Source organism: Vulpes lagopus, chromosome 5 (assembly GCF_018345385.1).
Source record: "Vulpes lagopus strain Blue_001 chromosome 5, ASM1834538v1, whole genome shotgun sequence".
Classification (NCBI taxonomy): domain Eukaryota; kingdom Metazoa; phylum Chordata; class Mammalia; order Carnivora; family Canidae; genus Vulpes; species Vulpes lagopus.
The window spans coordinates 70,591,980-70,617,015 of NC_054828.1; the positions used below are offsets into that span (position 1 = coordinate 70,591,980).

Below are 25,036 nucleotides of genomic sequence, written 5' to 3' on the forward strand. Positions count from 1 at the left end.
TCTTCTCAGCTTTTACTTCAACCTCATACATTCATTTTGTGGTCCGCTGCCCCGGTGGCAATGCTGGCCCCAGAGGGCTTGTCCGGCGCAGCCTCCTCTGCCGCCAGCACGTGGTCCGGCACGTGCAGCACACCCACTATATTTGTTGAATGACCAACTGAAGGGGTCAGCATGTGGAACTCTTCCACTACAATATCTCAAGGGCCGGCTGAAATGCCACCCCCTCCTAGAAGCTGGCTCTGACTGCTGCTCCTCCAGCTTGCCCTCGCGCTACCCTCTGCTCATACCTCTCGCCTTGCTGAGTGCAGAACCTGAGCTCTGTGTACACAAAGCATCTCTGTCGCTGGGCCGATGCTCTGTGGGAAGCAGTAGACCCTGAAGAAGTCGGAAGACTTGGGGCTGAACCCAGTGACGCCAGTACAGGGGAGGAGATGGGACGAGGTCCCTATATGATCAGCACCTCAGTCTCCCCAGCTGTAGAATGGGACCCTAACACCCCCTCCCCGGGGTTTAAGTTCTCGCCCCGTTTTCTCTTCATCACCCCTAGGTCAACCAGGTCAGAGTCTTGCTGAGACTCAGGTCACCCCTCAGGTCAACCACAGTGCGCTGCACACCTGCTGAGTCACTGACCATCACCTCGCCTCAGGCCCAAGAGATGCCTCGAGAGGGGACAGGCCCAAGGAGGCTCCCGGCGACGCCAACAGCACTTCCAGCATTCCTCACAAAGGCCAAGATGAGAACGAGGGGCAGTGGCGGCACCTAAGTCCCCGGAGGCCCTGCTCAGGTGCCTGGTGCTGGAAGGACGGGGCTGTGCCACCACAAGTTAGCGCCACCCTAGGCGGGCACAGACGCCAGCCGCCCTGTGACCCTCAGGCCCAATCTATCTCACCCACAAGGCAATGTGAGGTTCTTTTATTATTATTATTATTTTTTTTTTTTTAAGCAAAGCTCATAAACCAATTCTGCCTTCTTGGGTCAGAGCTGCTTATTTAATTAGCATCGCAGGAGACTAAAAGGAAACCTCGTTTGACTCAGAAAGCCGATACAACCCTTTGGCCCAAGCAGAGATGTGGCATGACAGGGAATACCCACAGTGTGCCCACGAGGCTCATCATGGGGGCACCAGCGTCCTGGGAGGACACACAGTGCTGGAGACCTGGGCCTGTCCTGTTGCCTTCCCGAGGCTTTTCCTTGGTTATGCCCACTCCCTGCCTCAGCCCAGCCCAAAGCTGCCTCCCGAGCTCCATTCTCAGAGTCAAGCTCCACACCCACCCTCCTACCTCCCTGCTGGCTGCCTCAAGGCTACCTAGGGTCAGCTGCAAATACCCAGGGTCCAAGGCCAAGTTTATGGTCTCTTCCTTTCCCCCACCCTCCTACCAGACTATTCCTCCTCTGACATTGGCTGTCTCCCCAGCTCCCATCACCCAGGCTCATGATTCTAGAGCTTGTTTACACTTCTCTTCTCCCGGATGTCTTTCCATTCGACCTCTTCCTGTCCCTTGCCACCGTGACCATGACCGTCCTGCATCGGGCCTCCCTCGCCTCTTTCCCAGATGGGTCTGCTGGTGGTCCGCACCATGGGCAAGGGTCCTCTCTTAACATTCGTCCAGAGGACAGCTCCAAATAAGTCCTCCTAATCACTACAACGCTGGGACACCCTTGGTGGCTCCCTGACACCTACCAAACCAATGCCTTGGCCTAATACATAAGGTCCCCTGGCCTCCAGCAAGCCTTTTGTTCCTGCTTATCTCTAGCCCTTCCCCTCATATGCCCTAAACACCAGCCTTCTGGTTAAGCTCCCAAACACTGTGCCCTTTTGCAATTTACTTGGATTTCCCATTTCCACATCTCAAAATCCTACCCACTGTGGCCGGACGAGTTGAAATGTCACCTTTTCCGTGCAGCTGATCATTCATTCATCAGCAAATATTTATTAAGCGTTTATTCTGTGCCAAACACTTCCTGATCGCTCCAGAACATGCTCCATCCTCCCTCATCTGCTCATAAATACGCTCAAATCCCCCGCTGCATTGTCAACTTCTTGGGGATGGGATCAGGGGCTTATTTATTTCTATCTCCCCAGGACCAACTAACAGGGTGCATCACAAACACTAGGAATGATATTTGTTCAACTGAATCAAGATCTATGCCATCTGTGGTTTTAATATCATTCAGTTTTTAAAACTCCCCTATTTTTTTTCTTTCTCTGCTTAAGTATGCATGACCAGGAAAAAGTAAGAATAAACTAATGATATTTCTCAGCAGCTATAAGCCTGTAATCGTGGTGACCTCTAAGTTATCTGTAACATGGGAACCGTAACGCCAGAGAGAATCTCCCCACCGAAGTGTAAAAGCATCACTGCCATCAGTCTTGGACATGTACTATACAGCGTCGGGGAGCTGACTCGCCTTCGTGAGTCTATGTGGCCAATCAGGGTGGTATCTGTCCCTGCAGTCCTGATAGCTGGCTACGGACAAGGGCTGGAAGGAGACACAGAGAGGCCTTGCTTGTGTGTGTGGGGGGGGATCCAGTCCAGGATGGACCATCTGCCCTATGCGACCTCGGGGCGGAGATTGGATGGTCACGGCATCACGGTTACTTGGTATGCACAGCGGGGGCTTTGGCCCATGTCTCGCAGACAATTGCAAGGACAGAGACATCCCCCCCAACCCCAGCAGCTGGCTCAGTCTGGGGCTAGTCCCTGGGGCTGAAGAAGGTTCTGGGATGGACAAGGACTGTGCTTCCAATCTCACTGGCATTAGGATGGTGCTTCGCAGTGCCACCAGGAACTGCTGGATGCAAATCAAAGAAAATGAGATTTGCAATTCTGCACTGATGGCCAGATAATATAGGGGGGCAAGTTCCCCTCTTCCACTTCTGAGGCAACCAAATATCACATGGGGTGATTCCGCAGCTGCATTCGTTGGGGAAAATTGATGAACATTTCATGTGTCAGGGAGCTGAATCCCAGAGAATGGAGCCAACCTCCTAGAAAATGGTTTCTTTATATAGTTCCATCCATTTATTGTTTGATTGGACTTTCTGTATATTAAATTCAAGCTGTTCTGCTGCTCATGGGTATTATGATGCGTTGGCTCCGTGGGAAATAATGAAGGTGATGGGATTTTATGGCATCACATTACAAAGGAGGCGTCCCCAGCCTCATCCATCTCTCCATCAACTAGCTTGCGTGTGAGGTGGCAGTTATATTAAAACGATTTTTCTGATTCAGTTTAATGACACTCATTCCAGTCCTGACACCCAGAATATGATTACATGAGCTAGATGCAATCTCCCTCCACCCGGTCATGGTCAGCAAAGGCTGAGTTATCTCCCCTCCCAGGCCCCTACCTTCCCAATCACCCGATGTCTGCATGGCTCTGGGCAGAGGGAGGTGGGGGCCGGGGACGAGAAGCCTCAGTTCTGGCCTGAGAAACACAGGCTGGATGTGGGCATGAGTCCTGGACTCAGCCCAGAGGCTGCAGAATCCAAGCCTTCCGGCCAAGAACTTTGGGCACTCCCAGGCACCAAGGTAATGCCTTCCTTCCTGTCACAAACAAATCCCCATTAGAAGTTGGTCTGACGTACCGCAGAACATCCCTACCAAAGGAGCTGGTAGGGGGCTGGTCTCTACTTCCAAAAAAGCAAAACTGCTTGGATATCACCAGAGGACGAACATGTAAGATATGAGTACAGTATCAGCTTCTTGGAAGGAGCTGCTTGTGTTCAGGACCACCTGCCCAAGGACAGGCTGGGAGCCTCTCAGCAAAGTCTCTGCTCCTCTCTCTGCCCCAGAGAGATGGGAAGAGGAGGGGGAAGCTCCCAACCATGACCACATGGGGTCAGAGCCCTGTGTGGCCCAGGCAGGAGCTCCCTCCTGGACAGGAGAGGCACAAGGACTCTAGAAGTTCCTGAGGGGTTCCAGGCCTTCCCTGAGGAGAGAGAGGGCCAGGCCACGTTTATTTACTATTTTCAGGCAGAATAATTGCTGCTTCTCAGGAAGAATCATGTTTGTATTTACGGGTGTGTTTAAAGAGGGAAATCCACACAAAGCCAAACACAGAGAGAGAGAGAGAGTGTGTGTGTGTGTGTGAGAGAGAGAGAGAGAGAGAGAGACTGAGGTTGAGATTGAGATTGAGATTGATGATTTTGAGAGATTTGGGAGGAGAGCTGTAAAATGGGCACCAGCCAGAAAATCCTCTCCCAGAAATTGCAGCATTTTTACTTGCTGGCCTGGAAGACCAATCTAAAGTAATGGTTCCCGTGTGAAACACCCAACGTCTCCTACCCACCTATGTGCATCTCTCTCCCCAACCTGCAGCCCTGACACCCTGCCCAACCCTCTGTCTCAGCTGCTATCACAGACACTTGACTTTTCGAGTGGCCTCTGTCTCCCTTTCTGAGCCAAGACTGTGCCTTGTGCTGGTGAGCAGAGTGCCCAGCCCTTGGCAGGTGCCCGCTATATGCTGCCTGTGTTGAAAGGAAACCCCGGGGCACCTGGGTGGCTCAGCCAGTTAAGCTCTGACTCTCGGTTTCAGCTCAGGCCGTGATCTCAGGATCATGAGGTCGAGCCCCACGTCAGGCTCTGTGCTCAGTGTGGAGTCTGCTGGAGATTCTTTCCCTCTCCCTCTGTCCCCCCCCCCCCCCCAATTCACATGCAATAAATAAATACATACATACAAACATACTTTTAAAAAAGAAAGAAAGAAAACCCCAATTCAGGTACAGATGTTCCTGCTTAGGGGCAGCCCAACCAGGCTTTCAGTCATCCACTTTTCAATTTGTGCTCTGATGTCCGGCTCAATCCACGCTGGGGTCTCACTGCCCTAGGCCTTAGAGCCACCATCCTCTTGCAAGAGGCCTCTTCTTGTGAAACACTTCTCCCAGGGATGGAGGAGGTGTTTGGGACCATGTCATCCTGGGCCAGTCCTTGCTCTGGGAGCTGGTAAACACTCCAGTGCTGGCATGGGAGAAGCAAGACCAGCATGGCTTCCTGTTACCCCTGCCTTCAAATACATGCACAGTCTCTCAGTTCTCCCCTCCTCACTGCCAGCACCCTTGGCCCAGCGACCATCATCCATAGCCGAGACTGTGATGGTATCTCCTCCCTATGAAGCATTCACTACCCAGCAGCCAGAGTGAGCCTCTACAGACTTAAGTGAGACCAACTCGAAATTCTCCAGTGGCTTCCCATTTCAGGCACAGAAAAAGGCAAAGGGCCAAGTCTTTGATCACAAGAGCCCTGCATGAGCTGCTTTCCCCATTACCTCCTTTACCTGGTCCTTGCTTCTGCGGCTTGACCATTAGGACCTTGTAGCTATTCCAAGAATAGCTCACCAAGGCCTCCCTGCCTGATGGCCTTTGCATTTGTTGTTCTCTTGGCCTGGAATGCTCTTCCCTAAGCTACGAATATCCCTTCAGGTCTCTGCTCAAATACCACATGAGCTCCTGACATAAAATACCAGCTCTCCCCTGCACCACTACCTTCCCGCACTCAATGCTCCCTGCTTATCGCACCATGCACGATTTTTCTCTGTAGCATGAACTGCTGCCTCCTGGAATGTAAATACATTTGTTGATCTCTTTACTATCAGGGCTCCTCCACTAGAATGTAACCTCCACAAGATCAGAGATTATTTCCTTTGCTGCCATATTTCCAATGCCTGGTGGCTACTCGATAAATATCTGTCACATAAAAAAATTGAATGGGGGAAAATTTCATGGCCAGGGGTGCGTATCTCTGGCTCCCTTCCTGCTCCTCCCTGGCCCCAAAGTCTGCAGCAGGAAGGATGGCCAAGTAGCCAAAAATAGTGAAGGACAAGGGTTTAGACTTCTCATGCAAGAAAGGCCCCACCATGCTCAGGCTGAGGTCAGAACTAGAGAATGCCCTGCTTGGCCTCCCCCTCTCCAACCTGCCCACGAATGGATATTTGTCTGACATGGCCATACAGCTAGCATTTGTATGGCACTTCCATTGGTTCTTAAAATGGCCAGGAGATGATCAGCAAGAGAAAACTGAAGATAGGTAAACGGAGGCAGCAACACTATTTAGTCGGACAGATGTCTGACCCTGACTTAGACACAGATCATATAACAATCTCTGGGTTAGAGACCCACCCTTGAAGAGCTCACATCCTGGGAGAAAGACACATGAGCAGATCAAGTTAATAAAATATGGCAACTGACAAGACAGAGGTACATAAGGGCTGCAACAAGAAGCAAGAGGAGGGGCACTTAGTACACCCTGGTACCAGGGGTGGGCAGGAAGACCTCCTGGAGGAGGCGGTGTGGGGCTGAGTTGTGAAGGATGATGGGAGTTAGCCAGACACAGAGCAGTGTAAGGGATTGTCTCTGGCATGGCGGGAAGATTATGAGTAAGGCCTCTTTTTCTGACGCTTGGTTTACTGCTCTTCCCACCATCTCTTGTTTTGGTTCAAAGGAAGAAAAGTCAATCTCGTTCTATTCATTCTGTCTGGACTTCACACTGGGCTGATACGCAATCTGGGCACTTTGTTTTCACAGGGCCTGGTGCACAGTAGGCGCTGAATAAATGTTGAATGAATGCAAGCCTCCTTGTTGGGATGTGGGTCTATATCTTCTCTTAGAAGGTGCAACACCAGAGAACTGTTGGTTAAGAAGTGTCAAGTCAAGAGAAGACCTGGGGGTCTTTCATTCCCATAAGTGTGCCCCAGCCAGATCCCCATGAGCCAGGACACGGCACTATCCAAGCAGGCATGGTTGGCTGGTGTCCCACACCAAGGCATGTGGGAGTTGGGAGGAGGGCTGGTGGGCCCCAGAGGCAGTGAATGAAGGTACAGCCAGAATTTGGGGAATTGAAGGGTTAACCAGATCCCAGAGTGGCTCCACTTCGGGCCCCAGGGTTGGGGGTGGGGGGGCAACCTGACAAAATGCCCTACTCTGTGATGTGCCTGCATTGATTGTCCAGGCCTGGCTCTCAGGCTCTCAGAACGTCAGGCAGCCCCCTTCCAGGATTATGTTTGAAAGGGAAATGCAAATCACCTGGAGGCTGCTTCATGCTTGGAAGAAGTAGAAATCGATTCTGTTTTCATTAAAGTGATTTTTGGACACTGTCAAAAGCTCTCTCATCTCAGGGCATGAGGTGACAGATAGGCTGCCAATCTCAATTACATAAGCCAGCTGACCCAGCAGCAGCAGGCCATCTTACCAGAAGCAGTGCTGCTCTGTGCCCTTCCCCAGCCCCAATCCCCTTCCCCAAGTTGGTCAAGAGAGCCTCATCCTCTCCAGTCTTGGCATCAGCCCTCGATGGTTCTGGTGGGTGCTTGCTTGGGAGGCTCCCTTCTCCACGCTGCACCGGAGCCTCACCCACAGACTGACTCAGACAGTCTAAGCCAATCATTATGCCAGACAAAGTCAAACAAAATTAAGAAGGAAAATTTGCTTTGAAAAGTCTACGACCTAGAGCACCTTCACGACTAGGTATGTTGGTCTTTTCTAACCTTGGGAGCTCTGTGTTACCCCTTCCTCTGTTAACTGAGATAATGGAGGATGTTATTTACAGCAGCAATTATGAACAGGAGCTTGTGGGAGCTCCACAGTTGAGGGGACATAAGGGAAACACGGGCTGGCATGTGGGTCTTCCCCTCTAGCACAGGAGGTGGCATGGGTAAGCCATCCATGACCCAAGGAGGCAGTTGGGCCATTATTGTTCAGTGTGCTTAAGGTATTTTGAGATATTAAATAAACAGCAATCATTGGTGCCAGAAGATTCCTCCCTGGAGGACACCTGAGTAACTCATCTGTGAGTCCTAGGAAAGCAGGCAGCGATGGGAACCAAAGTGAGGTGGTATGAACACCGCCTGGCTTGTGGGCCCTCGGCCCGGCCCCACGACCTGTGAGTCAGCTCTCTGCTGCAGAGGAGCTGGAGACAGCTTCCTGCAGACTGAAACCAAGGCAGGCTCAGGGCAGGGAGGGTCTGCAGACAGGATAAACTAAGGGTCTGCTGGGAGCTGCTGGATGAAGCTGGACAGAACGTGGAAAGTGGCTGGAAAGTGGCCCTTGGCATCCTACAGCCACCTGAGGGCTCAGACGCCAGCGACAAGTCAGAGCAAGAAGCTCCGAGAATGGTTGAGGCCTACAACTGGCCTATGTGAGTATTTTTAGGACAGGAACCAGCCAGTGGACGGGGAGAAGTTTCCAGGGCTGAGTTGGGAAAGACTCCAGAGGAGGGCAAGAAGACTCCCACCATGGCCTCTGGAATAGATGCTGTAGAGTGTCTCAGGGGGTGGACCAGACACTGGCTGAAGGCTGACCTCCTCTGCCCCCTGGGGCCCGGGACTGGGACAGAGAATGGATCTCAGGTCCACCCTAGAAAGAGGACCTGAACACACTATCAGCCCTGGCAAATGGAAAAGGTGCCCATTCACACTGACAGATCCTTTAGAAAGCATTCAACCGCGCCCCTGCCATGCACAGCCATGCAATGAGCCTGCCATGGCTCCAGCCAACTCAGGTCAGGGTCAAAGTAGCCCCATCCAGCACTGGACCACACCAGCCAGGGTGGAGGGGAAGACTGAGCTACTGTCTCATGACTCATCTGAGGTTAAGGAAGACCCTGCCAGAAGAAGGCTCTTCTCTTGCTCATTCATTTCCCCTCCCAGAGGCTAGATGTTTTGCTGCCTGGGGAGGGGCAGGGCGAGGAGCCCATGGGGCCACCCGTAGTGGGAGGCAAGCCACTCTCCATGGAGGTGCCCTTTCCATCCTCTCCTGCAGAGCCCTCTTGCTCCCAGCCATCCCCCACTCACCCCTCATAAAGCAAGTACAAGGCTGAAACTGCCAGTCCCCTGATGCAGGCCTGGCCCGTTGACCTACAGGGTAACTGCTAAAGGAGATCAGTGGTCTCTGCAGCGACAGTGAAACAGTGGATTTCACCAGAAGTGCTGCCACTCACTTCAAAGGCAGCATTTAGACCAGCCTGGTAGAAGTGTTTTGTTCACAAACTCCCTGTGTGCCTAGGACAGTGACTGTAGCACCCACCCTGCTGATGCTAAGGAGCGATATGACTAGAATAAATCAACACCCCGAGGCTACAGTACAAAAGAAGTAACCCTGGAGGTCTGCTTTCTCCCCATGGCCCCAAGGGTATGGGGACCAGCGGGGTGGTGAAGGAACGGGGAAGGGGCACTGCAGACAGCCAGATGGGCACTGGAAAATCAGCTTACCTTACCAGCTGCGCGACCACAGAAATATCCTTGACCTCTCTGAGCCTTGCCATCTGCATCTGCAAGGTCGTATGGCATTTTTCCTACCTCACAGGGCTGTGGCGAAAACTTAGGTGGATAATATATGCAAAACGCCTGGCACATTGCTAACACATAGTAGACACAGGCATGCTCTTACGCTAATAATGAAAAGTAATAGGCAGCCCCTGGAATTTCCAGCAGTCTCCTCTGAAATGATCTCATTTGAACTCTGACATCCATCCGTCTATCCTGTTTTATCCACACTGCAGTCCTGAGGCATCGCTCTGGTGTCCTGAGTCCCATCAAAGGGCACGGGATAGTCACAGCCACATTGGAAGCATGGCCAGACGTCCTAGCCAGAGGGAGGTCCCCTTCAGGAAAGTGAAGGCATGGGCAGGGTCAGTCTCAAGGGGGCAAAGGTGATCCTTCTCCTCCTGACACGGTGGCCAGCTCCCAGACCCTTCTGTCCTTAAGTATCCCACTGTGCCAAGAGGCCCACATCTGCTGCCTACGTCCAGAGACAAGCCCAAATGACAAGACGTTCTCACCCACGCCGGGTGTGTGTGGCTATTCGGACAACTGTGTGTGTGTTGGAAAGACAGGAAGGGGCAGGATTGCCTGTGTCAGACAGCTCAAAGGCAAAGGGAACGCCCCCACCAAATGTGGCGGTGACACCCCTTGTTCCCCCCACCCCAATGTGGCACAATGACAAATGTAATCATCTTAAAAGGTCCCATCACCTGCTCAATCATCCCCAAGAAGCACACACAGCACTATGGAAAAACTGACACCAGCACCACAGGGTGTCAGCCAGGAAAAAAGTTGAATCACCAGGACACCACCAACCAAATTGTCAAAGACCAAATAAAAAGCCTCATGAATTCTCCATCAGCAATATAACGCTTCCTGGCCTAAGCAAATACAGACCCAGCACGTGAATTGTAAAGGGATTTTGCATTAGCCTCAATGACTTCCAACGGCCCAAGCAGAGGCCCCTGAGAAGTACGCGTCTCCACACAGCTGCCTTCGTGAGCCCTAATCCTGTTAGGGTGAAGATTGCAATCTGCTTCCTGGGCCCCTTCCTCTGATGGAAAGCTTCGCACACCAGCACCATAAATATATTTCTGTGACCTCAGCCAGAGAAGGGACCTCAGGGAAGGTGGAAGAGATGGAGTCACCTGTCGCCGCACCAAGGGCCTCCCCCTCCCTGCGAGGCCGCTGCTGCGTCTGTGTCTGACCACATGATGCATTCAGACCATCTCACGGTCACCCAGGTAGGCCAGGTCACTCAATCACAGAGGCAGGCCGGGAAAGCCAGGCTGCTCCTCCTCCAGCAAGAAAAAACAAGCCGGGTGGCCCGCTCTGCAGAAAACCCAAGTTCAGAGTCACTTAGAGAAAGTCTGCTCAAAGATACTGACCCCAAGAGCATGTGTGGCAGTGAAGAGAAGTCAAACAAAAGAGAAATAGCCTGCAGATACATTATGGACAAGAAACACAGGAAGGATCCACAGGGGGTGTTCTCGGTGTCTCCCGTTAATGGAAATGGGTCCCTTCCTGAGGACGCGCACTGAACTGCTCAGTATTTCTGCCCTCCCACCTGCTGCCTGGGCCCCTGTGCCACCTGGGGGCAGCCCTTCACAAGCACAGATGTGTACACGAAGGCAGTAGTCACCACTCACTGCACCCCACACACGCACAGAAGGCATGGCCGGAAAGACAAGTAGTGGCTTAATTTTCCATGTTTTATAAAATGCATGCCCCACCACCCCCTCCCCAAAGGAAAACTCAATTCAGGGCAAGCTACCGCCCCCAAACACATCCCTGGTGTACCTCCCTCTCTCTGATGAGGTGACTGCCCTTGCTCCTGCAGCTTGGACAGGCAACTCCATCCTCCTCTGCTGGATCCCAACCATCCCGAGTCTCCCTCCCACATGACCTCCGTCCTTCCATCCACCAGCACAGACTCACCCCAGGGTGGTCATGGTGACAATGGTGTACCAAAAAGAGGCAGGGATGCTGGTGAACTTGCTGGCGGAGGAGCCCTTCTCGGCATAAAACATCACAGTGGCAAAGATGATGATGGCCATGGTGAGGGAGAAGAGGAGGAAGCCAAGTTCGGAGGCACAGCTTTTGAGCGTGTAGCCCAGGATCCGCAAGCCCTGGGAGTGGCGTGAGAACTTGAAGATCCTGAAGACGCGGAAGACCCGGAGGGTGACAAAGGCGCCGGACACGTCTTCGTTGTTGGTCATGACCAGGCCGATGTAGTAGGGCATGATGGCCACCACGTCGATGATGCTCATGACACTGCGGATGAAGCGGTAGCGGCTGGGTGCTGCGAAGAGCCGGAGCAGGTACTCCACGGTGAAGATCATGACACAGGCTGTGTCTAGGCAGAAGAAGGCCACCGAGTAGCGCTCTCCACACGGCAGCTCCTTGCTCCCGGGCACTGTGCCACACGGCACCGTCTCCACCACGTTGGTGATGACTGACACGGCGATGAAGAAGCCCGTCACATAGTAGAAGACCAGGGCTAGCGTGCTGGTGTGCGGGTTCTCGAAGGCCCGCCACATGGTCTGGCGGAAGCTGAGTGAGGGCATGGACTCTTGGTTGTTCTCTGAGTCGTTGTCGTCCATGAGCCGTTCGGCGTTCTCCCTCTTGCGGTCCTTGTACTCCTCGTAGCAGCAGTCACCGATGATCTCGGGGAGGATGCCATAGAAGGCCAGCTCATCGTCGTAGGCCGAGATGCACTCGTAGCGAGGGTAGTGCAGCTTCCCTGTGCGGTAGAAGTTGAGGACGCAGCGGAACACCTCCGGGTCCCGGTCGAAGAAGTACTCCTTGGTGTCCTCGTTGAAGAAGAACTCCTTCTCCGTGCTGCCCAGCAGCGTGTCAGGGTAGCGCTCCAGCGTGGTCCGCCAGGTCTGGAACCTCCGGCCGCTCACGTTGAGGACGATCAGTTCATCCTGCCGTTTGCTCTTGTCAGCAGGGGCGAGGGGCATGGGGCAGTTGGCCACCGGCATCCACCCGATGGCCGCCGCCCGGGCGAAGGGCAGCCAGGCCGCCACTCCTGCTGCCATGCTGCCTCCCACTGCTGGGCCGGCTGCCACTTGAAGGCCTGGTGCACCGGCGTGGAGCTGGCTTCCGGACTCCTGGGAAGACAAAAGGGGAGAGTGGAGAACCCGGTGAGTCCCACGGCTGCTCCCACATAGGAAGCAGGATGAAGGGAAGGGCAGCCACGCAGCAACTCAGCAAGAGCCTTGACGGCTGGTGAACAAACCTGGGCCACGGCTGTGGGGAGGGACCTGACTCCCCGCTCCCAACACACCGGGCAGTACCAGTACGGCAGGGTGGCGTCACCAGGTGCTGTCGACAGCCCAGCAAACTGTCAGGTTCCACGAGGGCTCAGGAGCATTTGGAAGGAAGGACTTTTTCGGAGGAAGAGGTGGGAAGGTGCGGGCAATAATCAGCTCTCAAAGGTTATGGCGTTATTACGAATTTAAATCGGGAGAGGGTAAATGAGTTCTCATTAAATGAATTTAAAAGTGGGATAAACATGCTAATTTTTATTTCACTCTTCACCCACCAGAGTAATCAGGGATGGGGGGTGGGTGAGGGAGAGTGGGTAAACACAGTGTCTGCTCCTCACTGGTGAGCAGAGGCTGGGCCTGCCCCATCCGGGAGGTTCTCCGAGACAGCAGGTGAAGATGGTAGGCCCGGAGTCCTATTCCCCAAGTCCCAAGGGGGGGCCGTCCCTGGTAGGGTGACACTCTCCGGGACCCCTGGCAGCCTGGCACCCATTCGTGCCCCTCGGGGCCAGGACAAGAGGCTGTGACGCCAGGCAGGGTTCCTTGCCCGCCCTGGAAAGCAGGTCTTGGGCTACTGGTTCACCTGCCTCCCTGTGCTGTCCCTCTGCTTCCCAGAGGAAGCCGATCCACACTCTGCCATCTCCAGATTCCTCGCCTCCCGTCTCCATCTGCCCACCATCCATCGCTCCCTTGGGTTATGTAACGACGCTCCTTCCCTGCCAGCCCCTTTCACCCTGCCCCACTCCACCCCCTGGAGGTTCCTCCAGGCCCGGGGCCACCTTGTCCCTTCCCCTGACAGTCTCTGAACCACATCGTGGACACACCTCCCCGTCACCTGCATGTTTGGTGGGGAACAATGGCTCGGAGAATTATTTTGGGCTTTGAGAAACAGATTTACCTTCCCAAATCTGGCTTTTTAAGGATGATACTGAAATGACTCTGAATCCCCAAATGTGTTACCATCTGTGGGAAGACATGTGGTGACACAGAAACACACGTAACAGCACCAGGAAATTGTTTGGGGTTGACACACTCATTTTCACTAATCCTAAACTGGCACATGGAACCAATCCTAACTCAGAATCATTTGGACCCTCAGGAGTTCAGTTGGCTTGATGGTATGTTTAACTGAATGAGGCAGAGGTTTGTCTGGTAAATGGGATTTGATCTTCATCCTTCCCTATAAACCGGCTTCCTTCCTTTGCCTACCCACCCCTCGAGGCTTTCAGACCTCTACCTCATCTCGCTCCTGAGCTGCCACTGGACTTTCCCACCTGGATGCCTCTGAAGCCGGACAAGGTCAAACCGAACCCGCCTCCTTGCCCATCAGTCAACCTTTTGTTCACAGCTTCCCTCACCCCAGACCCGTCCCTTTGGCCATCTTCCTCATTGCTTCACCCAAGGAGTTGCCAAATAATGAGACGATAGCTCTGACTGCCCTCTTTCCCACCAGCCTGTTCACCTCACATCCCACCCATTGCTCCTGGTCCCCAGAAAGCCTTTCTGCTCAGGGCCATCTCCCTACAGCCCAGTGCTGCTTGTGCTCAGTCCCACAACCTACAGAATCAGGTCAGAGCTCTGTGGCCCGGCAGGCCAGCATTGCCACCAAAGGATCCTGGTGGACAGTTGCAGCCTGTGCCCATGCACCCCTACCAGCCTCAGCAGCAAGAGCAGAGTGGCTCATGAGGGGACCATGCAGGGCTCTGTTCCTGGACATGCTTCTTTCTGCAGGGAATCTCCTTCTCCTCCAGCCCTCCTGATCGCCCCCCACCTCTGTTACTCAGCGTCTCTGCAATGCCCCCTTTTCTCGTCACCTTGACATTCTCTCCTTCTTTGGGCTCTCGGCATTTTGCCCCCTTATCAGCACCTATCGCCCTCTGGGCTGGATCACAAGACACTTTCTACATGTCTAATAATCCCCGTCACTAACATTCATCGTGCGGTTCATCGTCACCAGGCACTACACGGTCTCCCACGGATCATGTCATGTCACCCTCACGGCAACCTAGGAGGAAGCCTAGGAGTTGGCAGTCTGAGGTCAGAAAGGGAGGGAATGGAGATCCCACCTCAGGCAGCCTGACCCCTCTACCTGTGCCCTGAAGTGTCCTGAAGCATATGCTTCCTGACTTTCCTAGGTCTTCCAGTCCACGGAGGGACAGCAGCTGGTGTCAACAGAGGGCTGACTGTGTGCCAGGCACCGTACCACAGGCGTCCATGGACCATCTCGGCCAACCCTGCTGGCAAGCCCAGGGGGTAGACACCACTGTCGTCCCCATTTTGCAGATGAAGAAGATTAACAAAGAGTTTGAACAACTGGCTGAAGGCAGAGAGATTTAAGCCCAGACCGTCTCTGTCTCCACGTGGAGGTGAAGGGTACAGCCCCGTTTCCCCCTCCCATAGTAAGTGCCTTAAGGGTAAAGGCCATGAGCCCTCAAGTTTTACATGACAGCCCAGGAAGCAGCACAGTATGCATAAGGAGGTTCTCAGACTGGGAACCCAGATTTTGTAGATGCCACTTGCATTCCACCGATTTTACTCCATGCCCCGCTAAGGGGGGTCTCAAGGGTAGACGACCTCTCTCCCAACAGTGAACCCCACAGACAGATCAGAATCAGAATCAGAAGAACCCAACCGAAGTGCCTCTCACTCACTGTGCTCCCAGTCGGGCTTTTGCACAGAGCCCACCTCTGCCTCAGTTTCCTAATCTGCATTCTAAGGAGAATACTCACAGGTGCCTCTGCTCCCTCATAAAGGGATGCCGCAAAAGACAACAGGAATGACAATGACATTCCCTATAAATGTCATCACTCAGAGAACAGAAATACAGCGCAAGCCTGATGAGCTCCTGATTATGGCACAAGAACAAGGGGATTGTTCATCCGCAGCAGTGGGTGATCCACATGCCACTGATGGATTTGGGAGCATATCCTGTGCATTTTATATCTTTTTCAAGAAATTTACCCTGATAACTCCCATACTTCCTTTGGGCCACCAGGAGGATTTGCAGTCCCTTAACACACTCTGAGCTGGGTTTCCCGAGGAGCAAGGGAAGTCTGGCAAGCAAGCCAGCAATGTAAGCATCGGTCACAGATAATTCCAATTCACATTCAGTTAACATTTACTGAGTGCTTGCAATGCTCTGGGCACTGTGTTAGGCACTTTTACAGCAACAATTTAATTTATCCCTACAGAAAACTCTATGACTTGGACATTTCTGCCTATAAGTTTCAGGGAGGGAGCAGGGACTCAGAAAGAGTCCTTCAAAGTGACGGAATCTCATGGACATAGGAGCTGATGATTTTCCAACAGACCTCTGACTGAGTCACTACCAAAAGGCTCTCCTGACCTATGTGTAGGTAGATATTTATATTCCTCATAGAAGAGAGCAGGATGCAGAGACTCCCCCTACGCCGGCCCAGGCAGTGAAAAGCATGAGGTCAGGAAGCCCTGCATTCCAGTTCCAACTCTTTCCTGAACTTGTGAGAGCAAGCCATCATTGGCCTCAGAATCCACCTCTGTAAAATGAGAGAGCTAGACAAGGAAGTGACAGGGAGCCCTTTGGCTCAAAGGATTCCATTAGGATCCAGGTCATCAAGGTTATGGCTTGGGTCTCACTGAGACCTCTTCCTAACATTTGCCCATGCAAAGCAGGAAGTATAGCATCTGGGTTTGCTGCTGTGGGGACAGACTTAGCCCAAGCCTCATCTCAACAAGAGGCAGTTCTGGGAATTCCTGATGAGGCTGGTGCCCAGAACAGGGTGTGCAGCCCGCACTGCTCAGAACTCAAAGCTGGCAGAGGCGGGGTCTGGGGTGAGGGAAGCTGTGAGAATCCCTGGCCTACTCCCTGCAGGGTAAAGGGGGCCAGGCTCCTGGACATGGGGCCCTGGACCTCTGACCCTTGACATCTTTGCTTTATCCCAGGTTGGAGTTCAGAGGGGCAGGACCTCGAGAGGGTTAGAGCAGCAAGGAGGAAGATCAGAGAGTGCTGAGCCCGGAGGTACCTTGTTAGCACCTGCTTAGGCTAGTTCCGCATCTCTGCACCCTGAGAGAGCAATGCCATTCCCCTTCCAATCTTCCAGGGCTGCTGTACCCTGACTCCCAAGCCTCAGTGGCTGGCCCAACCCCTGCCAAGCTGATTCCACCACTTTACCCTTTCCACCTCAGACCAAGCTCCTCTGCTCAAGGGCAATGAGTATTACAGATACTGCTTTTGGATGAATGATTGAGAGTCAGGGAAGGAAAAACAATCCTCTACCTACCTAAATGCTTCCAGTCCCAAGGCCAAACCAATCCAGGGCAGTCTTCCTAAAGAAGGCCAAGCAAAAGCCAGGCTGTCTCCAGAGGCTCAAGCCTGGTTCTCCTGGTAAAACATACCTCAAAAGGAACAATTGCCCCACTACTACTTTCTACTTTCTCTCTCTCTCTCTCTCTCTCTCTCTCTCTGTGTGTGTGTGTGTGTGTGTAGGAGGGGTGATAGGGTTTGAAAGGGGAAGAAAAGTTTCCCTGCCTGATACCATGCCCAAGGCCATAGCAGCCTGCACACAACCCTGCAGACGCGACCTGGCTTAAGCAGGGATTCTCCACAGCTCTCATGGCAGCGCTTGCCCCCGACAGGGATCAACATCTCCTGAAGCAGACCTGGGTATGAATTCCTGCAACAGGCACAAGAGTGTGGCCCCATTTCCAGCCAATGGCACTGCACACGCCTCAAATGCCAAGGTTTTACTAGGACGTGGACGCCTTACAAATGAAAAATCTGAAGCTATTTTTGCTTTTGGCAGAAGAGTTTGACAGTGGGAAAGATGGGGGTGGGGGGAGGCTGGGGAAGTGCCATTTAGAACAGGTGAGTGCTAAAATGACAAAGGCAAAAAACCCTAGAAGAGGAGGGAATGCATCTTCTCCTGCTGTAAGAAGTCAGCCCTATTAAATAAACAGCTTCAGTTTTGGAGGGAGAGGGCTGAGAGTGAGCAGAGTGACCAGAAGGCCTGTCCTGGGGGCTGACACCTAACCTGAGCCCAGGCACAGGGCATGATACTTATCATGTCACCAAGGTCTGACCTTCAACGACCTCAGCAGAGTGCTGGGTGTGGAGAGTCTCTGGAAACTTTTTCCTTCCACAATTGTGCTTAGCCCAGAATGGGGCTGGTCCCGGGGGAAGGGGAGGGTCCTGACAATGGGGAGGGGGTGAGGGGGCTTCTCAAATGCCCACAGGGTTTAGGTGGACAGACATGCAACTGACAGGATGCAAGGCTGGGGATCTCTGGGGTGCAGGCCTGGCACACACACACAGATCCTCTTCTCCCACAGTGCCACTCCTAGGCTGGCCAGGGCACTTTCCTGAACTCCAGCAAAGGAAACAAGCTGCTAATCCTTCTTTTCCTGGGGGTCCCTTTTGGACTTGCATTTTGTTGCCTTCAAGCAAGTAGCGACAGGGAAAAATAAGCACATCAATTGCCCTCTGTGTGCCCACATGTCCTCACAGGGAGATGTACAGTCGCTTGGCATTGAATTTCTGCACGTCCTTTCTACAGACATTAAATGTCCAGGTTTCCTTGAACTAAGGGTAAACACGGCATACATTTAACCATCCGGCACATTCATGCACAATACCCACATGCACCGTATAGGAATCCCAGCCCCATCTCACAAACAGGATTATAAGAAAGTTCGGGCAGTCTTTCTTCAGAAATACAACCGAGCCCTGTCTTGGCTTTAAGATCCCAGGTTCGGAACCTCAGCCTGTTGCTGACATATCCGGCTGTCCGGGGTAAAAGCAAAACCTCTTGGCCTTGATTCAAACGTCAACGCTAAGCAAGTGCAGGAATTTAGTCATTCCAGGTAACTCCTCGGCCCTGTCCCCTCGGCGCCCCACCCCCAGTGAAAACACCTCGCAAAAGCGACTCTCTGGGCGCCCCTCCCCAGGGCCTCCCCGGCCCAGGCTTCCCTGAGAGACCTTTCCCGGAGCTCCCGCGGCGGAAGGTGTGGGGCAGGGCCAGGTGCGCGGCCCCAGCCTCCAGGAGGCCCCGCGGCGCCGCGGGCCGAGAACTTTGCGGAGCGCCCCAACTGCTCCCGGCCTCCGCCCTCGGCCATCCCTCCTGCGCCCTCTCAGCGAGCGGGCTGCCCGCGGCACCCCGAGGCAGGCAGGCGCGGCGGGGAGGGCAGCGCTCACACCCCCACCCCCAGCCCGCGTCGCCGCGCGGCCCGGCCCGGCCCGGCCCGGAGGCGGCTGCGGCGCCAGCCCGAGGGAGCCGACGCCCCCGGGCCGGCTGCCTGCTCCCCCGCGGCGCCGGCCCCACCCCCGTCCTTCCGGCGCCCCAGCGCCCACCGCCCGGCGCAGGAGTGGGAGGGCGCCGCGGGGGCAGCCGGAGCAACAGGCGTGGGAGCCGCGCTCCTCGCGCTGGCTGGCTCCGGGCGGCTCGGCCGCGTCCCTCTTACCTTCGGCGGAGCGAGTGGCGGGCCCCGCGCCGCGCGCCAGGAACCAGGAAGCTCGGCCGGGAGCCGGGAGCCGGGAGCCGGGAGCCGGGAGCCGGGGCCGGGGCCGGGGCCGCGGAGGCGCCGGGCGCCAGCAGCGCGGGGAAGCGCCCAGCAGCCGCCGCTCGCCGGCGGAGTCTCGCTCGCTCGTGCGTCCCTCGGTCCGTGGGGCCCTCCCTCCCTCCCTCCCTCCGCCGCCGCAGCTCCGGCCCCGGCTCGGCGGCGCGTCCCCTCCCCGCCGCCCGGCTCGCGGGCTCGCGGGCTCGCGGGCTCCCTCGCTCGCGCCCTGCCCCCGCCGCCGGCGCCGCGCGGAGCGGAGCGGAGCCCGGCGGGCCACGGCTGCCTGGCGAGGTCCCTTCTCCCCGGGGAGAGGCGGCGGGGGCGCGGCGTGGGCGCGGCGGGGGCGGGGTGCGGAGGAGAGTCCGGGGGCGGCGGCGAGGCTGCGCCCTCCGCTCCCGGCCGATCCCCGCCGGCCGGGCGGGCGGCTCCAGGCCAGGCCCGAGAGCGCGGGCCGCCAGGCAGCGGGGGACAGGAGGAGGACCTGGAGGCCCGCCGCGGGAGAGTGCCCGGGGCGAGGGCGTGTGGCTCCCCGCGCGAGGGTGTGCGTGTGCGTGTGTGTGTGGAGGGGCGCGCGCGAGGGGGCGGGGAGGCGAGGCAGAGCCTGGTGCGTCTCCCCGGGCGAGCGGAGGAATCCTAGGGCGTGCCTGGAGGTGGCGGCGTGTGCGGCGCGGGCGGGCGCGGGGGTGAGCGTGGCAAGGTGAGCTCGGCTTGGGCGTGGGGGCGGAGCGCCGAGTGGGCACGCGTGTGCGCTGGGGGCGTACCTGCGGGGACCGGGCGCCGCGGCCCAGAGCGCCAGGGTGCGCGCGCGCTGGGGGCTGGTGCTGTGGAGCTCGCTGGGTGTCTTTTTCTCACCGACTGTCCAGGCGACACCATCTCGGCTTGCGGCCGAGCCCCGCCACCTGGCGAGGCGGAGCCCACTCCGCACAAGCTTCTCGGCTCCCGCGGCTCCCAGCGCCGCGTGCCTCCAGGTGCCGGGGCTGGAGACCCCACGGGGGCTCACACTACCCTTATCCCGCGTGAGAGACGCTGTCCTCCCGGGGCGCGAGGGGCGAGACCCAAAGGTAGGGATTCACCTTCCTGCCCCACCACGTGTCCCCAGCATCCAGGTCCGAGAGTCCGGGCTTGGGATGAACCCTCAGCCTGAGCCCGCCCCATCGGTCCTCGGTCCCTCCCCAAAGCCCACGGAGCCGCACCGCCCGGCGCTCCGGCCCAGGCTGGAGAGCAGGCGGTCGGCATGTGGCCACAGGACCCGGCGGGTGGGGCCCGGAGGAGCCCCGAGCGTCCCTGGGGAAAGTGGTGGGGGGCCCAGCCTCCCGCCCTCGGGCCGTGGCGCGCTGATCCCTCAGCCCGCACAGTCCGTGCACACGGGTGGCTCCGGCTCTCCCTGGTCTGCGGCCGCGGTACCAGGAATCCCGGGATCTCGGCCGCCACCCGGGAAGCCAGGCGGCTCCGTGCCTCAGCGGGCCCAGCACACGGGGCCCGAGCGATCGCAGTCCTGAGTGTGGAGAGGGTGTGCCGGAGACAGACGGCCAGGGAAAAGCAAAGTGCGCGGCGAAGGCGGGAGAGCCCCGCTGAAGCCGGCAGGGGGTTTCAGGCTTGCGAGAACCTCTAGCCCTGTTCCAGGGTAAGGGGTCAGGGCGGGCCAGTCGTTGCGGGCTCGGCCTCTGTGGGCCCCTGGAAGCTGGAGCCCCTCTTTCACTCCTTCCTCCCACTCTCCCCAAAGCCCCCCTCCGTGTGTCAGTCTGAAAGGTGTACAGTTGGCCCTTCAAGAGTGGGCGTGGGATCCCATCAGCATTTGCTGGGAGTCCCAGAGCCGGTGGGATTTGCATACAGTAATAATGATTAACAACACTGCCACTCCCTGGCAGACAGGGGAAGAATTCAGGGAAGGCCCTGGCACTGCTCCCACCATCCTCCTCCCTTCCCTCTAGGGAAGAGCTAATTTTCGCCAACTACAAGCCTCCTTGCTAGGACCCCTGGGAGGGCCCCAGACTCTGGGGGGAGGCGGTTCCAGGGAGGGGCATTTTCCTTCAGTCTTCCACCCTTTGGCCCACTGGGGAGAGTTAAAACCTCCTATTTTATTTCTGTCTGCGTCTGAATTCTTGTACATTCCCACCTTTGTTTTGCATCTGTCAGCCAGCTTTCAGGGCTGGGTCTGCCCCAAGCAGAGGCTTCCTGGAACCCTTAGCTGGGGGCATCCTTCCTCTTCCAGAGAGGTCAACTGATGGGACAGCTCCATGCTCTCCCACACCTTCTAAGTCCTATTTGAGGACAGGACACTGATTCATAGGCTCTCCTCCCACCTGCACCCCCCACACCCGGCCCTGTTCCTCCTAGGTTTCCAGCCCATCATTCAAGAGAAGTAGCTCTCTCCAGAGGATCTAGAGGGAAATATGAAAAGACTTGAATTTCTAGTCTAGGCCAGTATGGTTTTTATTTACCTGCCCTTCTCACAAGCAGGTGACCTGGAAAACATAAGAGAGCAAGAGATGGGCAGATGGGAAGCTCTGTGACTCCTGCAGCTGGAGGAGCCCCTGGAGATGCTGACCCACCCACCGGCTGCCACCCTCCTTCGCAACGTCCCAGCACTGCCTGGCCTCCCTTTTCCCCCTCTCTGCCTCTGGCCTGGCCTGGCCGGGATTTTCACTTGCTTTTCCCCCATGACACGGCCGCCTTTCTTTTAACTCTCAGCTTCTATTTAAAAAGCTAATTTGGGAGCTTGTCCATGCTCCCAATTCAGACATTTTAAATAGGAACTGAAAGTCAGGAGCTGCCAGGGCACTAGATTTCCTTCCCTTGCCACCAGCACAGCTAAGGCGTGTGTTCAGTCACTCTGCTGGCCCTCACCGTGTGTGTATGCGCACACGCACGCACGTGCGTGCATACATAGGTGTGTGTGTGAGAACGTGAGCTAGCTAGTGAGAGGGTGCACCGAGTGTCTTTCAAGCTATCTTTTCTATATGAAGACGATGCTCCCGTGAATGACTGTTCTCTGTGTCTGTGTGTCCTTCCTAAGCTGTGCACACAGGAAGATTCTTCTTGAGTCCCATGATTCTGGCCATGCATGCAGAGGTGCTGCCATGCACAAGCTTTTGGGCATCAACTGAGCTATTCTTTAGTAACTGAAGTGAAACCCAAATTGAGAGGTGGAAATCATGGCCATAAATAAACCCATTCTATCAATGGGAAAACTGAAGGCAGTTGATGCATAGGGACATATCCTAGGACACACACTTAGAGGGAAACTCTGAACCCTCCCTTTCTCCATTCCCCAGGGCTGCTGGTCATTTGCTCTTCTGAGAATAGAGTGGCCCCCTCAATCAGATAAGATCTGCCCTAAAAGGACACTCCTGACCTGGCTCTGTTGGCCTCTCCAGTGCTTGGCATCTCAGGCTGGGCATGGGGGCAAGTGTTCAGTGCATCCAGGCTGGAGTTGTACCCTCTGAGTCTTTTTCAGGGTGCAGTTAAGGAATTTCAAAGCTTGTGCTGCCTAGGCTTTCTTTCCTTTTCCAAGGTGAAGCAGGTGATGGCATTGTAAATGCTAAGGAGCTTTGCCCCAGGCCCAGAAGGTCAGGGGTTCACCTGCTGGGCATGAGTCCACATTGTTTGTCTGGGCCAGCCTGTGCTAGCCAACTTTGGTGGACCAGATGGCTGAACTCACAACCATCAGACGCCCCTGGTCCCTTCCTAAGGGAGTGAGGGAAACCGACACTTCCTGCAGCCCTAACCCCATTAGGGAGGCCAGTAGTTAGTTACCTGGGTGCCATTTCCTTAGTCAAAATACTTAGAGCGGTGGTGACAAATGAGAGGTCATCAAAATTGGTAGGCTCCAGTGGATCTTCCAAAAGTCAGGCTTTCCAGAACTTCACCAGCCTGACACCTGCTCCAATCCAGGCAGATCCTGGGGAGTCATAGCCATAGTAGGGGGGCTCGCTGCTCATCAAGCAAGAGTAAGAGACTGGGTGAAGGAAAGGGGAGAAGAGAAGAAGTGGGGGGAGGGAAGAGCAAGTCTGAGAAGCAAATATAGCCACTGGAAGGAAGGAAAACACCCAAATCATTTGCTCAGGTTCTTGGTGGAGCCCATTTGAATGAGGGCAGGGGAGGCTGAAGGTGCGGCCCCTGGGTGTGCTATAACTCTTTTCTTCTCTGGTGGTTCCGTTTGCTTGGAGACTGATGTTTCCTTGTTCTTGACTTCTCTGTCTGCCCTTTTCCCTAAGGAGTTGATGGAAGCCTCTGGTTTCAAGCTCGTTCGGGTGCTGATAATCCTCTCCACCCCCATCTCCTGGGCGTCTCTGTCTATGTACACCCTGTCATCTTGCCAGCCTCCTTCAACCTTCTACAATGGATCATTTCCTCTAAAATGCCCTCTTCTGACCATGACACCTCCCCTCATTTCCTTTCTGGTCTTCCCTCCTTCCACTCACACACCTCTCTTTCCGGCACATAGACCTTTCCTCTGTTACCACACCAAACCATGTCCTTTCACCCCCTCATGCCTTTGTACATGCTGTGCATTTGTACATTTCTGTCCTCCAGAAATGCCTTCCACAACTTCTTATTTCCTCCCATCTTGCTAGCAAACATCCACTCAGCCAGGTACCTTCAGTACGCAGCCCAAAGATCACCTAAGACTTACTGGTAAAGTACGCCCTGACACCCCAGGAGGAGCTAGTGGTTGCCCACTTGGGCAAACATGATCATTCCACATTTCCTTAGTTGTTTGCAAGACAGTGTCCTGCTCTAGCTTTAGGCCGTTTAAGGCAGGGACTATGTCTTCATCATCTCCGAATATGCTAGCTCAATGCTTGGCACATTGCAGAGACTCAATACATTTACATTAGGATTATTTTTACTTTCATTCATGTGGCTCCCTTGACTGTGTGTCACTGAGAATATGTGATCAATCTGTCAACTGGTCAGCCTCCAGGTCTTGATTGATCTTTAGCACTGGTGTGAGGACAGAGAGAGAGGTTCAGGGTATTCAATATTTGGCTGATCCTAGGTGAAAAGAGCCCCAAAGCCCCCCTTCTCCAGCCTTTTTGAATCTACAAAGTGAGCCTCGGTCAATGCTGCCTGCAGAGACTCGGCCAGTGTTCTCTTGAACCAGATTGGTTTTCAGAGAACTCTTTTCTTCTGTTCTGGAGGAATAGCACCTCCTTGGGAAGAGCCAGGCTGCTGCTGGAAGATGGGAATGGTATCTGGTTGTCTGCAGCTGTGATGAGACTCACTGTAAGAAGTGGCCTGGGGGCTTGTCAAACCCCATTAACCAAAACCCTGGCTTGGCTCAAGGAGAGGCCAAGACCAAAACTTACTGGGTTTTAATTAGAAAATTGTATGAAAACCTTATCAGCAAACCTGGAACAGTGAAGACTTAGTAATGAGGACATGGCCTCAGGACAGACCTGGCTTCAAATCTTGATTCTAATGAGCTGTGTGACTTTGGGCAAATCACTTTACTTCTCTGATCCTCGGTTCCCTCACCTATTAAATGGACCATAATGATGGTATCCACTCATAGGATTACCGAGGATTGACTTAAACAATGTATATAACATATCTCATGCAGTTACAAATAAAACTGTTGGCTGTTGCCATAATATTATATATAACTGAATTTACATGTGTTTAAAACTAGCTTTTAAGTCTTGGGCACAGCCGGGTACAGTGCTTGTTTGTGAGGATTAGACAGGTCACTCAAGTTCTTCCCATGTAGTTATTGTTCATACCGAGACCTTAGAAAATGTGTGGAATCAGAAAACTTTGTCCCCAGACCCTTTTATCTATTGGCTCCTCTGCAATCTGTGGCACCGCATTTGTGCAGCCCTGAGCTTCACATGCCTGTGTACCTCCATTCCCTCCTCCTCAGCAAAACCTGATAAAAACCATTTAAACTAAAGTGTGACTACCCTGCCCAGAGATACAGTATTCACTTTTTAATAGGATATAGCCTTAAATCAAGGCAATGAAAGAGAGTCAGTGGG

General features: G+C 54.7%; 1 protein-coding gene across 6 annotated transcripts in view; it reads right to left on the reverse strand.

Annotated features, from left to right (window-relative positions):
* Positions 1-20,081, reverse strand: part of KCND3 (potassium voltage-gated channel subfamily D member 3) — a 196,613-nt gene extending 176,532 nt beyond the window's left edge. For 2 of the 6 annotated variants that reach the window (XM_041755071.1, XM_041755070.1), the window contains exons 1-2: positions 18,960-19,184; positions 11,191-12,368 (exon numbers count right to left, since the gene is read on the reverse strand). In XM_041755071.1, coding sequence (XP_041611005.1) covers positions 11,191-12,296 — 1,106 coding nt within the window. In that variant the 5' untranslated portion in view covers positions 12,297-12,368; positions 18,960-19,184. Of the gene's footprint in view, positions 1-11,190; positions 12,369-12,496; positions 12,515-18,477; positions 18,748-18,959; positions 19,186-19,816 lie in introns of those variants that run through there. The other 4 variants (XM_041755067.1, XM_041755065.1, XM_041755066.1 and 1 more) reach the window with 4 other exon arrangements.
* Between the last annotated feature and the right edge of the window lie 4,955 nt (positions 20,082-25,036).